General features: G+C 40.7%; 1 protein-coding gene and 1 pseudogene across 1 annotated transcript; both read right to left on the bottom strand.

Moving 5' to 3' along the window:
- Positions 1-1,516: 1,516 nt before the first annotated feature.
- Positions 1,517-12,091, bottom strand: TMEM52B (transmembrane protein 52B). The gene is made up of 5 exons (XM_037167904.2): positions 11,468-12,091; positions 9,773-9,819; positions 8,077-8,115; positions 7,366-7,532; positions 1,517-6,446 (listed from the first exon to the last, which is right to left on the bottom strand). Exons 1-5 carry the CDS (start codon positions 11,519-11,521, stop codon positions 6,202-6,204), a joined length of 552 nt encoding a protein of 183 aa, XP_037023799.2. The 5' UTR covers positions 11,522-12,091; the 3' UTR covers positions 1,517-6,201.
- LOC119065760 (uncharacterized) lies at positions 4,399-4,497 on the bottom strand (annotated as a pseudogene).
- Positions 12,092-15,955: the final 3,864 nt, after the last annotated feature.

Genomic DNA, 15,955 nt, shown 5'->3' with positions numbered 1-15,955 from the left:
GGGGTTATTGGTATGTAGGCATGCAAATGAAAACTTCTCCTCTTGAAACTACAGCCCTTGGACGCGTTGTAATTCCCAAGTAAAAAAATTTTAGCCCCTTTAGTGCTGGTGAGGGTTGGGGCACACCACCCACCCAGGGCTCTGTCAAGGCTGCTGGCATGGACTTCACACACCCATCTGTGTAACCAGGTGCCTCATTAGAGCACAGTACACTGCATACTTCGAAGGTTCTGAGACATCATGGAATCCACAAGTTTCTTAAGGGCTATAGGGAGCAGGCTGCTGCCCCTCACAGAGCCTGTCCTGCTAGGATCCCCTGAAATATCTTCACTTGATCCAGCCCTTGTTCTCACCGAGGAGGGGGACATTTACCTGGAAATACTTAGGGTCAGCTGTAGAGTTTTCATTCAATCAGCTATCCCACTTCCTCCAGGAACTCTTTTACCTCACCTTCTGACCTTATTCCTATATTTTCATGTTCCTGTGTCCCTGGGCTGGCTTCAACGGAAATACTAAATAAAAGATTTTGTTCTTATTATATACTATACCACTCGTGAGGATGATGTAGACTAACATGCTGTGCAAGCATCACTCTATTGATGAGATGATGTTCCATCTCCCAAAAGAAGACCCTGCACCAAGTGTCCTGCGCCCCACTCCTCCTGTCCCTGGCAACTCCCGATCAGCTCTGGTTCTTCCTTTACCTCCTCTGGAGGATTCCTGTACACAAAATGTTATAATAGGTATCTTTTTTTTCTGCTCACATATGTTTGTAAAGGAGTATGTCAGATGGATTATAGATCAAATGTAAAAAAATAGACTACCCATCAGAACACTGATGAATCAGCTGGAAACTGGTAAAAACACTAATTTCCATGGAGAAGGCATAGGACCCACCAACCCAGGTCCACATACATGAGGGCGGCTGAGCAGCTGCTAAAGTGGGTGCCAACAAATATGGACCTCAGGGGTCCTCTCTCCTGAGACACGTGGAGCAACCATCTGCATCTAGGATCCCACCTGTCATACCACACACATGTGATTTCAACAACCAGACAGGCATATGTGAAAATCACAAGACTCTCTATATAAGGAATTCTATAGATTCTACCAAAAAACACTACTAGAACTGATCACTGAATTCACTAAGCTAGCAGGATAAAGAACAGACATACCCAAATCAGTTGCATTTATGTACACCAGAAATGAACCAGCAGAAGGGGAAGCTAAGAAATCAATACCATTTGCAGTTGCATCAAAGTAAATAAAATACCTAAGAATAAATCTCACCAAGGATGTAAAAGGCCTGTACTCAGAGAATTATGAAGCTCTGGAGAAAGAAATTGAAGGACATACAAATACATGGAAGTACCTACCATGTTCATGAATAAGAAGAATTAACACCTTTAAAATATCCATAGAACCCAAAGCAACCTGTAGGCACAATGCAATTCCTATTAAGACACCTACGATATATTTCACAGAACTAGAACAAATATTTCAAAAATTTATTGGAAACCACAAAATGCTCTGAATAACAACAGGACTTTGAGGAAGAATGAAGCTGGAAGAATCACAGTATAAAATATCAAACTATACTATAAAGACATAGTAATGCAAGCAACAAGGAATAGGCATCAAAACAGCTGCAGATATCCATGGGACAAAATAAAGGGCGCTGAAGGAAAGCCACACTTTTATAAACCCACAATTAATATTTGACAAAGAAAGTAAGTGCATACAATAGCTTAATGAAACTTTATTCAATGAATGGTTTTGGAAAAATTGGAAAGATACTTGTATAAAAATGAAACTAGAATACCTTCATATACCACACACAAGAATAAATTCAAAATGGATCAAAGACTTAAATGTTAGACCTAAAACCTTAAAAACCCCAGGAGACAACTTAGGCAGTTACATCTCAGACTTTGATCGTAGCAGTATTCTTTCTGGTGTGCTTCCCTAGGCAAGTGAAACAAAAGAAAGAATTCAAATTTTAAAAATTGATTGCAAAGATCTATATATGTCAAATTACTTGATAAGATTTATTTATTTTCCTGTCTCTGAAAATACATTAAAAGTATTGCTTTGAATTTTAGGCACATGATTCAAATAAAGTGTGAACACATGTTTGATTTAAAAGATGTATTTAAATTAAATGTCCTCTTATTACCTTACGTATTGAATTCTGTACAATAAGCATTCTATTTAAGGAGAACAAATCCTAAAGAATGAGTGATAAATAAGTGAGAATAAATAACTACAAAAGACTGATTCTAGTTTCTTTTTCTTGTGTCCTTATTACACTACACTATCTTTGACAACAAAAATGTCCTGCTTGTGATAGAAAGGGTCAGAAGTAGAAAAAACATAAGCAGGGAATCAATAATGCATATTTTCACACCAGTGGTCAAATTATACTGTTTCCTAGTGGATACAATTTTTCCTCATTGAGTGGGACACTATGAAGTTGGATGTTAATTGCTCCCCCAAAAGTGGTTTTGCTCTTCACAATTAGCATGAAGCAAGTGCTTAGAGTTCTGTGACTTCATCATATACTATCTGAAAGGAAAGGAATCCTGACAATGTAAGTTAGACAGGCAGAAGCAGCAGCAACTAGGACCAAGTTGGCCTTAAGGCCTCCAAACTGACTATAGGTCACTGTCATTGCTGAGTTCAACCCAGGCCATGGAGGAGCAACAGGTGGTCAATGAAGACCCAGAGTCTGTCTCCACCAGGGAGGGAGAGGAGCTCCTTACCACCAAGCCCCAGAACACTGGGTCTTGAGATCACTATCAACACCCAGGAATCTGGGGAACCAGGGCCCTTTCATGGACAGAAAAGAACATCTTGCCTGAAGCTTCCCAGGCAACACAGAAAGCTGATTTCCAACCCCAGCATGGATCAACTTGCTCACATTAAACAAACAGGGCCAGATGATGTGGCAGCCAAAGAGAAGGAGTCCAGAGGTGAGAAGGTAAGGGAGGTAGGCATGGGAATGGAAATAAAGGTATAAAAAGGCTTGTGGGGAGGGGATATGCCAGACACACAGGGAGCACCCACAGTGCCTGGGCAGGTGCAAAATTGACCTCAGACCACCATGCTGGACTGTCCGTGGGGAGGGCATGCTGGGGTGGGTCCTGGGCTGTGGCTTCCCTGGAAGGCTCGGGCTTTGTCTTTCAGTGGGAGGCATGTGAAAATGCAAGCACATAGGTGATCTTTACTGCTCTCACAACTTGATAACAAAACCAGGAGCACTCAGCTGGTCTACAAGCAACTTTGCTCCATATCTTACACAGACTTCAGATTGCACCTTAATTTGAAATCCTTCAATGGCTTCTTAATGCATGTGAAATATAGTGTAGACTCCTTGTCCCCAGGCCCCTTCTCTCTTTCAGACTCCACTTCTGCAGCTTTCTCCTGAGTTCACTAAATTAGCTACTCTAGTCTCTCTCTCTTTTTTTCATTTCCTCAAATTTACCAAACTCTACTGTATCTTTGAACCTGCTCTTCCATCACTCTGCCTTTCCCAAGAGTTCTTTACAGTGTTCATGTTTGCAATCATTTTATTCTTGCTTTTTCTTAAGCTCCATGAAGACCAGGAATCAGACACCTGTATTTCTTATGCACATTTATACCCCCAGCTGCCTCTGCACTATTAGCACGATTTCCCAAATGATACCTGTTGAACACATAAACCATTGGATCAAGGTAATACAAAGCACAGTTAGAAGTGTATTGGGAAGCAAGCAGGAAATCTATTTCACTGAGACCAGAAGGAAGAAGAAAGGAGAGGTACAGATTCACAAAGGGTGTAGCCTAGAGCTAGGAAGATACCTGATTTTCTCTCTAAAGTAGGAGGACAAGTTCCCTTTCTAGAATTAGTGAGTAGGTTATGGGGCATGAAGCTTGAAGAGAGACGTTGAAATCTGAATTACTACCGAAAAGAATGGGAAAATGATTAAAGAAAAATCTAGAAGAAATGGTAAATGGTTCAGACATGTTGGAAACCATGACCTTGTAAATGACCTCAGTCAACACAGTTGAGAGATTTTTCTGCAGCTCTGCACAGCAGTGTAGATTTTGGGGAGAAATCAGCTTCATTGCACCAACATCTAAAGTTTGAATAATAGGCATGAGGAAAGTTTAAAGGGGTTACAATATTTTGAGAACAATGGTGAAAGTGATTGAGCTGATTAACTGTTGTCTTAGATTGAGCAGATAAAGAAATGAAGCCAAGAAGTGCTACTAGCTTGGGGAAAAAATGGAATGGTGACACAGGGGAACCCCACATCTCTGAAGAGAAGGGCAAAGAGGCAGGGAGGGGTGACACAGAAAGATCTCTTTAGAGCAGACAAGATTTCTTCCCAGATCTTTTTATTTTTGTTTATTTATAAAAATATGGACCACTTCAGCAGCTTGTGAGTCATCCTTGCACAGGGGCCATGCTAATCTCCGTTCCAGTTTTAGCCTATGTGCTGCTGAAGTGAGTACCTAAGATCTTTTTATACTTGACAACATTTTAACTTCTTTATGACTACAGTCTTGCAGGATGATTAAGCCAAGAATGTTTTATGGAATGTGTGGTAATGAAGTGATTCATGTGGCAATGGCAAAACAAGGCCACCTCAGGTGCTATTAACGAGTCATGCATTTCAACAATTTCCAGAGGCAATCCGTAAATGACTCAGGATAAATGCAGATCGCCAGCAAGTTATATTTAGAAAAATTTCCCTCTGGATGGGGTGAGTGAGCATTCCTCCCCAAAATATATTTAATGAGGCACTGCATTAATCAGCTCGCCCCGGGCTCTATAATGCCTCTCTGAGCATTGGAGCTAATTCCTTTCAAAAAGTTTTCCAATAAATCTGTTTATTACCTCTACACAGAGCATATTAAGAGGAATCACATAGCTGTAATTGTTTACCTCAATTAACAAATATTATTGATGAAACAAAGCTACTTCAGGTATGACTTAGCAATAACATAGCAAAAGGACAAACTGGAACATAATTTTCAGTAAAATTGTAGCAAGAAGAGTAAAAATTACATATCTGTATCAAGAATAACAAAAATACACACACATACTACTTTACAAATCTTGTCACCTATACTTAGCTTGATCCTTGCAATAAACCTGTGAGGTGTTACTATCGCCTGCCTATCTTACGGATGAGAAAACTGTGCTTTAAAAATTTCATTGAGTTATCGAAAGTCCCTGTGAGCAGTTTTTCACCAAATATAGTAGTACATTTTGGATGTAGTATGTTAGGTGGAAAGGTTAACATTACTCAAAAGGGTGGTGCCTTGGGAAGGATCTTATCCAGGCTTAGTTCAGTCGGAGCTGGAGAAGAGTGCAGATTGGCTCCAATAGGGGCATGCATTTCTATTATGGCTACACTAGGTGGCAGTAAATGCCACCACTACAGACTGGTGGCATTGAGACACTTGGCTACAGACCCTTGGCTTTAAGTGGTCAAAGTGGGAAGTCGGAGAGAAGCAAAGCAATGTCATTCTTTCACAGTTGGGAAAGGGTATGTGTGTGTGCAAGCACAAGCGTATGCGTGCATGCATGTGTTCACAACAGGGGAACTGAAAGAGGAATAGAACTGTTACTGCACTCTGCACAGCATCCAAGACCACCGGTAGGCACGGCGTGAGAAAAAGACCTCCATACTTGGCATTTCAGTACGTACGGCGTTCTCCTAGCCCATACCTGTAAGCCAGTTAAGTATTGTGTGATGCCCAAGATTACCATTGTCACTGAGTATAAAAGTGGGTGTTCTCTTAAGAGAAAGCATGAATTTGGTGCACTAACACAACTATCTTTCTCAAGTGTATTCTATGAACTGGCAGAGAAGAGCAACTCGCAGTGTCTTTTGGGTAAAAGAATTCAATAGTTGAAGGAATTCAAGCAACTTTGTTGCTTTTCTGGTTTGGTAGTAATCAGCATTGCTAGAGGTTAGCTGCAAAGTTTGGTATTGGGTAAAGAATGAAAATTCATGATTAGAGCATTCCACACCAGGAAATATATGTTGTGGCTGGAAATGAAGACTTGCAATCCAGCTTTCCCACGGAATGGTGTTTAGATGTCATCCTAAATCTTCTGAAAGTTAGCAAAAAAAAAAGAAAGTTCCATTTGTCTATCTTGACCCACTATAGGGATACCCCGCCCTATTTATAAAGCCAAAGTTCCCATCAATTTGAAGAGTGTTCTACTTGAGGACATTCCTTCTCCATGGGAGGCAGCTGCCTTTCTTCTGGCACTGGGGGTAGGTCAGGTGTTTTCTGCCCACACCTTGCAACGGTGAAGCGACTCATGTGCAGAGCTTCCTCATACCCAGGGAGGGTGTCCCCGGAGGAGGCCAGCTGGCCCAGGGAGCTGTGGGAGTGGGCCACTGCCAGGATCCTCCGAGCTGCAGAGCCAAACACTGACTGCAGGGCTGGTGAGGGAAGAAGGAATAGAGCTAAAGTAAACTTGACATCCTCAGAACTTGGATTTACAACACAATTTCCCTTTACTCTTAACGAGTGTCCAAATTCACTGCCAGCCTTTGCCACAAATGTTGTGAAAAATCCTGTGCAGCTTGCTAAGAAACCGATTTCATGTTCTGCTGGAAGATTCTGTCTCCTCTGGCATTTTCGAATAACTGAACTTGTGCTTCTGTCTCTCGCCCTTGTTAGATTTACAACCTTTTAGACCAAGCCACTGATGCTGCACACTCCTCTGAAGTATTTATTTCTGCCTTATTTATCTTTTCTCAAAATGACTGTGAGAACTGGGAGGCAGGAAAAGTTATTGTCTTTGCAAAATAAATATCACAAGTGTTTTGCCACTTGCTGTCCTGCCTGGTATTTACTCTTCAGTTTTAATAAAGGATATAATATGAAGAAGAGACCTGGAGAAAATAAAATGTCTTATGATCATCGAAGGGCTATTGGGGCTCATACTCAGTGAATCAAGATTTGGAGAATAAACAGCTGAGAGTACACAGGACAAATTTCTCTAAATATATAAAACTACAGATAGAAAGTATAGGTTTTTTACCAAATTCAAGATAGTTTTTGAAAAGGGATATGATCAGAGCTTAAAATAAGTATGGGCTGGGTAATTCTTCTTACAAAACACTTCCGACATTGTCTCCAGCATTTCATTTCCCCTTCCCTCTGTCGTCCATCAGTCAGGACCAACACTTGTGAACACAGCATTCACGAGAGCATTGTCAGGTTTCAGGGTTCATTGTCAATCACTCTGAGCTCTAGAATCTTCGGTACCCAATCAGTGTTTTTATACCACTGTCCCATCCTAATCATCTGTGTGAACCTGCGTTCACTTTCCACTTATGATGTGAGTGTACTCACAAGTGATCGTGCTCTGGAGAGTGCTGTCATGATCAAAAGCGATGACTGTCACTTCGTAGGGTGGCCGGCCCTCATCTTCCCCACTTCGCTGGCGACTCAGGCAGCAGCGGACGCACACAGAAGTCAGGCCACACAGGAGAAGCAGCGCACCAATGACCACCAGCAACCTGCAAGGAGCCCCGCGGGCAGTGAGGGCCCTGGGACCTGCTTTGCTCCCAACTTCTGCACAATCGGCCTTCCATGTCTGCATTTTGATTCTTGTGTGAATATTTTATAGAGTAATTATCAGGTTTTTAATTCCAAGGCTTTCACTTCACATATATATACTTCCTTATTTTGTCAGCAAGACTAAGTCAATTTGCTGAACAATTAGCAAGAGATTTCATGTGGTTTTGGAGGACTGCTTTTTACTTTACTGAAGTAATCTCCGTAGGCTACCGCTAAAATTGATCCGAGAATGTACACAATAATCTGTTGATTTTGGCCGGGGAGGTGGTATTGAAATAGGAAATCCTGGCATATTGTCACATAGGGTAGAGATGAGAAAAAGTCTTTATTCCATGTGATGCCATTTAAGTAAGCTGGGTGTTGCACACATATTTTTTTCTGCTGTCAAATATTTTAAAACTAAAAAAACTAAAAGCACATATAGCTCTGAGAAAAATAAACTCCATTATTAAAGTCTTCGTGGGTATGATAGCTAAAACTTACCATATATACCAGAGATGTACCCAATCTGTGGTCAGGCAACTATGAAGAAAGAACAAAGTTTTTTGCAATAAAAATATAGTTAAGGCCTGTTATGATACCTTCTTGTAACAAAAGCATTACAGGTTATATTGACTTTAATGTAACCAGCTGAATCTACTGTGTAATGGGTTGCTTTAAACAGTTTTACGCTATAGATGGTATTGGTAAATCATTTTGTAAGTCACTTTTAGACTGAAGTAGTGATCATAAAATAGTATCAACAGAAAATGTAACTATGACCATTGTAAAAAGTATGACAGTTACCAAGAAAGAACTTCCAATGCAAGTAAGTGTACAAAGAGTGAGTTTGAAAGTGGATGTGAAAGTTAATGTTTGTATATGTGTGAGGTCAGCATGTTTAAACATAAAGATAATTTCAGTTACAACTTTGAAATCAATACAACAACTTTAGTAATTTATGTTGTGCAAGTTATTGGAACAAAAGGGCCACCAAAACACCATAAAAACTCCTACCATAAAAAAGGTCTTAAATTTTTACATTAAGAATCCAACTTGATATGTGTAATGGCTGAGGCCAAACAAAACAGGGGGGAAATGTAAAAACCACCTTCACCGTGATGAAAACGAATGAAATATTCTGAATTAACTAGCACAATCATAAATTTTCTTCATAAACAAATATGGATTGTATGAGAGGAGTATAGCATAAGCTCAAGAATGGGAAGGGGAGGGAAGGAAAATGTTTACTTTTAAAGATGAGTAAATTTAACAATGCTTTCCGGTAGACTGATCTATTGACATCTATGGACATGCATTCTCTACCCTCTCTCCCGCTGCACAGCTGTGGAAGCGGGCTCTTCACTGAACAATGTCTCCCCTGGGTTGTCTCACATCCCCCATTTGTTCGAAGCCCTTTCTAAGTGCTACAACATGACAATTCTGGTTCCGCTAAAAACAGCTTCCTACGGTGATGTCTAAAACCTCAGAGATGCTATGAAAGGAACCAAGGCCATCCCCATTTCCCTTGGGCGTAACGTACTTGGCTATTGGGAAACGCTCTCCATGGCTCACTATGTGTTTTCCTTCAGTCTGAGTAAGCCTTTTATCCAAACTGCCTTTGATTTCTTTTTACCGGTTTACCTCCAAGTGGATGATTTTTTTTTCCTTTTTATCTATGTCCTCCAGGTCTACATAAGACTTAATGGTGACCGGTTTACATTAAGGACTATTTCAAAGTAATAACTAAAGTCTGTAATAAATATTAACATGCCCTAAAAATAGAAAATGCTCTTTAGATTTGAAGTGGTGATGCATCTTTGGAAATCACCCAAATGTAGCTGTCTGCCTGTGACTGAGATATGGAATCCAGTCTGTCTTGATGAGTCACTGAGACACAGGAGTAAGAAAGTCTACTGCACAGCTCTGTGGCTGCATAAACTGAGATTTAAGTCTGCTGCTGTGATGTGATGGGTAACTCTGGAAGAAAAGGCTATCGGCAGTATCATTTTGAGTACTCAGGATGACTCATATGCATGCCTTTTGGGGGGGTAATCAGTCTGTGAGATAAACTAACTGATGCCCATTTAAGTAGAAATAAGGGAAGTCGCAGATATCTGATGACATCTTGACCCTGTTCTGTGTACTGATGTTTATGTCTGTCTCTCCTTCCTCCCAGTTTGGACTCTCAGATACTTACTGTTCAGGACTGACACAGTTCTCTTCACATCTTGCCCAAGGAAGAAGCTGTAGGAAGGGAAACGGTCTCAGACAGGGAAATGGTCTCAGACAGGGAAATGGTCTGAACATCTCTGCCCAGCAGCCTATCAGTCCCTCATGACTATGCTGTTGGATCAGTTGGTGAGGGCAGGATACATACAAGGACAAGGTCATAAGGTCAGCCGTATTTAGGACTATTTGTTTTCATCTCTTCCATGCCAATGAACTGCTACATTTGAGTGGGGAGAACCTAGAAGAGCACATTTCTAATCTGTTTCCTTTCTTTCTTTTTCTTCTTTTTTTGAGGGGGTGTTGTGGGGGGCTAAGCATCACTGCCTTTGTGAACGAGAGGCAACATTTACGTCAATTTGTTTGTCGCAGAAATTTCCTGATCTGCCCCTTCAGCCTAGAGTGTTGTTATTGCCTTCCTAACTCTTTCCCAGGGCAAATCAAATTCTAAGCCACTTCTCCTTTTCATCCCTCAGTATATCGATAACTCACTGTACAAGAGGAGAAGGAGGGGGAAGATGTATTTATTGAACAGCTACTCTCTTCCAATAACGTGAAAGACTCAATATTTCAGGGAATCACAACAAAGACCACAAAAGTCCTCTAACAGCGACAGATTTATGCTTCTTGGGATTTTGTGGGTAGGTGGACACACACATACTCATGACATCAGAAAGGATTTTGCAAAAAGACTAACAGCTGTCCTCCACTGGTAATATTTGAAAACCTCGGGGGGTTTGTTTCCATGTAAAATAGTTGGCCACTAGCATGACAAATTGTGTTTCTTCAGCCCAGCCTTGGTACTTTGTTTAATTTTCTTGACTAAAAGCTGAAAATGCCTAAATTTCTCAGAAGATAAAATGCCTATTTCAAGCCTGTTGCAAAAAGACAAGAAAAAAGAAAAGAGGGGAAGGGAAGGTCAAGGGAGAAAAAAGGAAGCGACAAGTGAAAAAAAAAGAAGAAATGGATTTTCAGAAATTAGTTTAACTGGTGTATAGGAAGTGAAACTGACAGCCCCCTCCCCTCCTGGGAGCTGCACAGGAACCTGCTGGTAGGCAGTTTCTTCATTTGCTCTCCTTCTTAATAGATTTCATAGCTCTGTAAACTTTCTGTTGATAATCGTCCAGAATCCCTCAGGCCAGTGGCCCCTTTCCCAGTTAAAGAGTTAGTTACTCAGGAGCTTCTGAATTTTAGTGGGGAGAAATAAAAAATCCCAAGTATTTTTGAAGCATGTTCCCTCTTAACTTATTTCTGATCTGGAGGTCCCTATAAACTTCAAGAATAGTGTTAGGGCTGATATGGGAAACTCTGTTTAGAAGAATTACATAGCTAGTTGTGATAATTTACTTGGAAGTTTGAGAGATGGGTGATAAGATGCTAAAAGAGAAATATGTACATTCAGAAGCAGCACTTCCAAGTTGCTGGTACCATCTTACTTGTGTCTATGGATGCCCTGATATCCGTCCTCTGTTTCACTGATGTCATTCATCGAACCCACACTATGTCACCCTACAACACTAAGGAAACATTCCAGATAGTCATTTCCCACTACCCCCTTGGTTTTATGTATGTCTTTCCCCCTCAATTCTTTCCCCCAAGATTTTTCTAAGAGTTGGCTTACCTGAGAAAAAAAACAAAACATTTTTCCTGTATTTTCACAACTTACCTGGATGAAATACACCAGGGCAGAGACCAAGACGGCGTGGACTTTCACTCCCATCGGGCTGGACTCCTGCTTCTTAAGGATTGCTCACCAGGCGTCTCCTACTTCTTTCCCATGCTCTGTGCCTTGTCTGACTTCTTGACCTACAGAACTTAGGAGAGAAACTTTTCTTTGCAATAAGTCTCTCTCTCTCTCTCTCTTCTTATTCCCCTGGGCTTTTATTTTCTGTAGTCTTTCCCTTCCCTTTCATCCTGTCTTCTTTCTCTATTTCTATTTCTGGTTTTAGGGTCTCCACATTTGCCTCCTTGGTCTTACTTTCCTTTTACTATTCCTTTACTATTCCTTTCCTTTTACTATTAATTCTTTCTACATGTCACTAAGTTTCTACCACTGCCTGCAAAAGGAAGACATTTGAGGTGGACAGATCAGCCCTCTGAATTAAGTATTTTTCTAGGCAGTGATGAAAAACTTGACTTGGAGGAGGATCCAAGGCAGATGGTTCTTCTCCATCAGAAAAGAAGTGACACTGTTGGCTCTTCACCACAGCACACCAGGGTGAGTGTTGATGGTTGACACTCACCCTCCTAAACTCCATTCACTCATCCTTCACGTGATTAGCCCTCCTCTCTTACTCTTTGAAACCCTCCCCTTTGCTGTGTTGATAATCAACTCTCCTGGTTCTGGGTCATTTATTTCCAATCATTGGAGTAAGATCGTGACTTTGCCAAATGAACTGGAAATCCATCCCATCTTTGGAGAAAGCAGATTTAGAGATTAAACTTTCTGGGTCCTGTCCATGGAATGCCCCTCCACCAGGACTTAAATTCCCACGGAAACACATAAGTCAGACAAACACATTTAGAAAAACAAACATACAGTTTCAAAATACTTCTCTCTCTCTCACAAATAAAATTTAAGTTAAGAGTAAAATTAAGCACATATGGAAAAGGCATAGAATCATAGAATGTTTGTAAAGAAACATATCTACAGGAACAAATAAATCTCATTTAAATGATTTGTAACTAAGTTGGTAATCTTTTACTTAATACTAAGTATTGAGAAGTTTTAACACAAAGTATTTCATAAGAAACTTAGACATTAGTTTATAAAGATACATTTATTTTCACACAAATGGAATAAAACTGCCTTTCAGATGCTTTTTAAAGGGAAACTGTTGAGTGAGACTGATTCTAAGAGCCCTCACACAGCATGATGAAGTGTGAGGATGGAGAATATAAACTTAATTTTTTTCTTAACTAAGGAAATCAAACAGTGAGAGAAAAGCCTAATGTGACATTAATGATTTGAAACCAGTTAGTTCCAAAACTACTGAGCAGCACCATTTTTTTATTAAAAAAAAAAAAGGTAAGAAAGTTGGTGCTAGGGGAACAATATTTTCCGAATTTCAGCAGAAAGCTTGGCAAAGGTCGGAGGTATTTCATAGGAAAAGGAGAGCAGAATTCTAATCTAGGCCCTTCACTGAGTTATTAGGTCATTTTTCCAGTCTTCAGTTTTCTCATTCATAAAACAGGAGTGGAATGTTCACTTGACCTGCCCTAGATCTTGTTTCATGGAGAAAATACAATCCGAGACACGAAGGCATTTTGATTATAATATTTCTTGCCACGTGCATGGGTAGCATCATTCACGCTTCCTTTCTCTGTCTTTTGTCAGAAAGATGGTAGTGCATCATGGCTGAGAATCCAGCTTGGTTTTCTGGGATTAAATACATGTTTTCTCACTTACTAGCTGTGCTACATTGGGCAAGTTATTACATCTCTCTGTCAGTTAAGTTTCATTATATATAAAATGGGGTGATAATAATAATGATTATCGATCTTCATAGATTTATGGAGATTAAACAAGTTAATGTGTGTAAAATGTATATGATCATCCTGATAAGCATTTTATAAGTATTACTTATGATGACCTTGATTCCCACCAAGTTTTACCAATGACCTTCACCTTCATGAATAACTGATGTCCTCCATGCTTATCGTTGTTACCATGACCATGTTTTACCTTTTCTGACATTTCAGTTCCTGGATAGTTTCCCTTGCTGTCCTCACCAACTGCTCTCCCAGTCATGCCTGCCTTCACCTGCACAAACAGGTTTGCCAATTAACATGACTTTCCTTCCCTCCCAGAGCACTTTCCTGACATGTGATTACCATCAACTTTTTGCCCTACAGCTTCTTTAGAGGTTTGAACAAAATAAGATTTTGTTAATGACCTCCTAGCTACTTTTCTTAGAATTACTAGTGCCACTTTTTTTTTTACCTCACTGGATTATTTCCTGGAGAAATAAGCTTTTTGTTTATCCTAATGGAAGTGACAGTTTTAACTCTGAGCTCAACTGTAACTCTTCCCGTACGAGAGGGAAGACTGAAGAAGGCACACCGTGGAAGGGCAGGTGGCTGCGGGAAAGGGGACTGATCTTGTTACGGCCCTACACAGTCTTGTATCCATTAAGCTTGTGAATCATTAGCTTATACACAGGTCATTAAGGACTTGGAGTGGAACCGATGGAGGGCACATGCACACAGGCCTTTTCATCTGTGCTTCGGGGAATTGTTATACAATAGCTATAACAAGTGGGGCTAAAGAATTACTCAGTCCTGGCTCCTTTGAATATTCTCCTTTTGACCTTGCGTAGGTCAGGTGACCAGATTCCCTTTCTCTCTGTGCCTCAGTCAAATAGAGGCCAGGACTACTATTACTCTGAAGCATCCAGCGTAATATAAAGAGCTGAGCAGTGAGCAACAAGCCTGGCTTCAAAAATGAATATTACGGCAGAAGAATGATAATATTAGTTCCAGTGGAGGGGTTCCATTTTGCAACCCCTCCACTGCAAAGTCTCTCTAGCAGATGAGCCAGTTCTTTAGCCTGAGAATTAAGTGGCAACTTCAGAGTCTTGAAAGTCAGCAACAAGATTAGGTGTTAGGAAGTCTAACAAAATAGGAGGATGAAGTTTGTCATAGGAGTATTAGTTTTATGTGCCTTGTAATACATTACCACAAATTATATGAACAGTAATTGCATAACAACATGTATTGTCTCACACTGTCTGTGAGTCAGAAGCGTGGGCACAGCTTAGGTGAGTTCTCTCCTTAGGGTCTCATGAGGCTGCCATCAAGGTGTTTGCTGGACTGTGTTCTCACAGGAAGGTGCAACTGGAGAGGAATACACTTCCAAGCTCTTTCTAGCAAATTCATTTCTTTGTGGTAGTGGTATTCATGTAAGTTTGCTTCTTTAAATCCAGGCAAAGAAAGAGAAGAGGGAGAGAAACCCTGCCATGTGTAATCATGTATATGACCACATACATTCCACCTTTGTCACACTCCCAGACACAAATTGCACCCACATTCAAAGTGAGGAGATCACACAAAGGTGTGACGACCAGGTGGCAGGGATAATGAGAGCCACTTAAAGTCTGTCCAGTTTGCCCAGCTATCTGCCACACAAAGATTATGGAATTATCCCCCTGGATCTTTAAAAACAGGGGGAATCCAGTATCTCCATCAATGAATGAATGGATAAACCAAGTGTGGTCTCTATATGCAATGGAATATTATTTAGTCTTCAAAAAGAAGAAAATTCTGACACATGCTATAATTTGGATGAAACTTGAAGACATCATGTTCAGTGAAATAAGCCAGATAGAACAGGATAAACGACACATACTTTCACTTACGTAAGGTACATAGAGTAGCAAATTCATGGAAACAGAGAACAGAATGGTGCTGCCCAGGAGCTGGGAGAAAGAAGGAGAGAGGCGCTTTGTTAGTCAAGGTCCTCCAGAGAGACAGAACCAGTAGGATGTGTATACTGAGAGAGAGATTAATTATAATAAATTGACTTGTGCAATCATAGAGATCGGCAAATCTGACACCCTGGAAAACCAATGACACAGTTCCAACCCAAAGGCTGTCTGCTGAAGAAATTTACTTATTTGGAGAAAAGTCGGCCGTTTTGTTCTATTTAGGCTTTGAAATGATGGCATGAGGCCCAGTCACACTAAGGATGGAGGTGTGCTTTACTCCCATCATTAAAATATCAATCTTACCCCAAAATATACTCAAAGAAACACTCAGAACAATGTTTGACGGACTGAGCACCCTGTGGCCCAGAGAAGTCCACACACAAAAACAGCCATTACAGGAGTTGCCGTTTCATGAGTACAGGGCTTCCACTGGAGAAGATGGAAAAGTTCTGGGGATGAAGTGTGGTGATGGTTGCCCAACAGTGTGAATGCACTCAATGCCACTGAACTGTATACCTCAAAATGGCAAACATCTCGTTAGGTAAGTTGCCCCAAATGAATAGAGCAACCCACTTCTTTCTATCAGGCTGGAATAGGGAAAGGCATAAAAGGCTGTCCTGAGAAGCCAGATCACCCAGAGGATGGTGACTGTCAAACTCTCCATGTTGTGGCCCCTCCATATAAGCTTCTGGTTTGAAGGAAGTCAGAAGAACGTGGAGGGTGACCCT

Source organism: Artibeus jamaicensis, unplaced genomic scaffold (assembly GCF_021234435.1).
Source record: "Artibeus jamaicensis isolate MK-2021 breed Jamaican fruit bat unplaced genomic scaffold, CSHL_Jam_final contig_233, whole genome shotgun sequence".
Classification (NCBI taxonomy): domain Eukaryota; kingdom Metazoa; phylum Chordata; class Mammalia; order Chiroptera; family Phyllostomidae; genus Artibeus; species Artibeus jamaicensis.
The sequence above is the reverse complement of the archived record's forward strand: the minus strand, read 5'-3'. Positions and strand labels throughout refer to the sequence as shown.

Excerpts from the sequence above, each read along its gene's own strand:
- TMEM52B (XM_037167904.2), bottom strand. The coding sequence starts at position 11,521 with ATGGGAGTGAAAGTCCACGCCGTCTTGGTCTCTGCCCTGGTGTATTTC. Across the intron at positions 9,820-11,467 it reads CCCTGGTGTATTTCATCCAG|CTTCTTCCTTGGGCAAGATG; the intron begins GTAAGTTGTGAA and ends CCCTTCCTACAG. Across the intron at positions 6,447-7,365 it reads TCTCCAGAGCACGATCACTT|CCCTGCAGTCAGTGTTTGGC; the intron begins GTGAGTACACTC and ends TTCCCTCACCAG.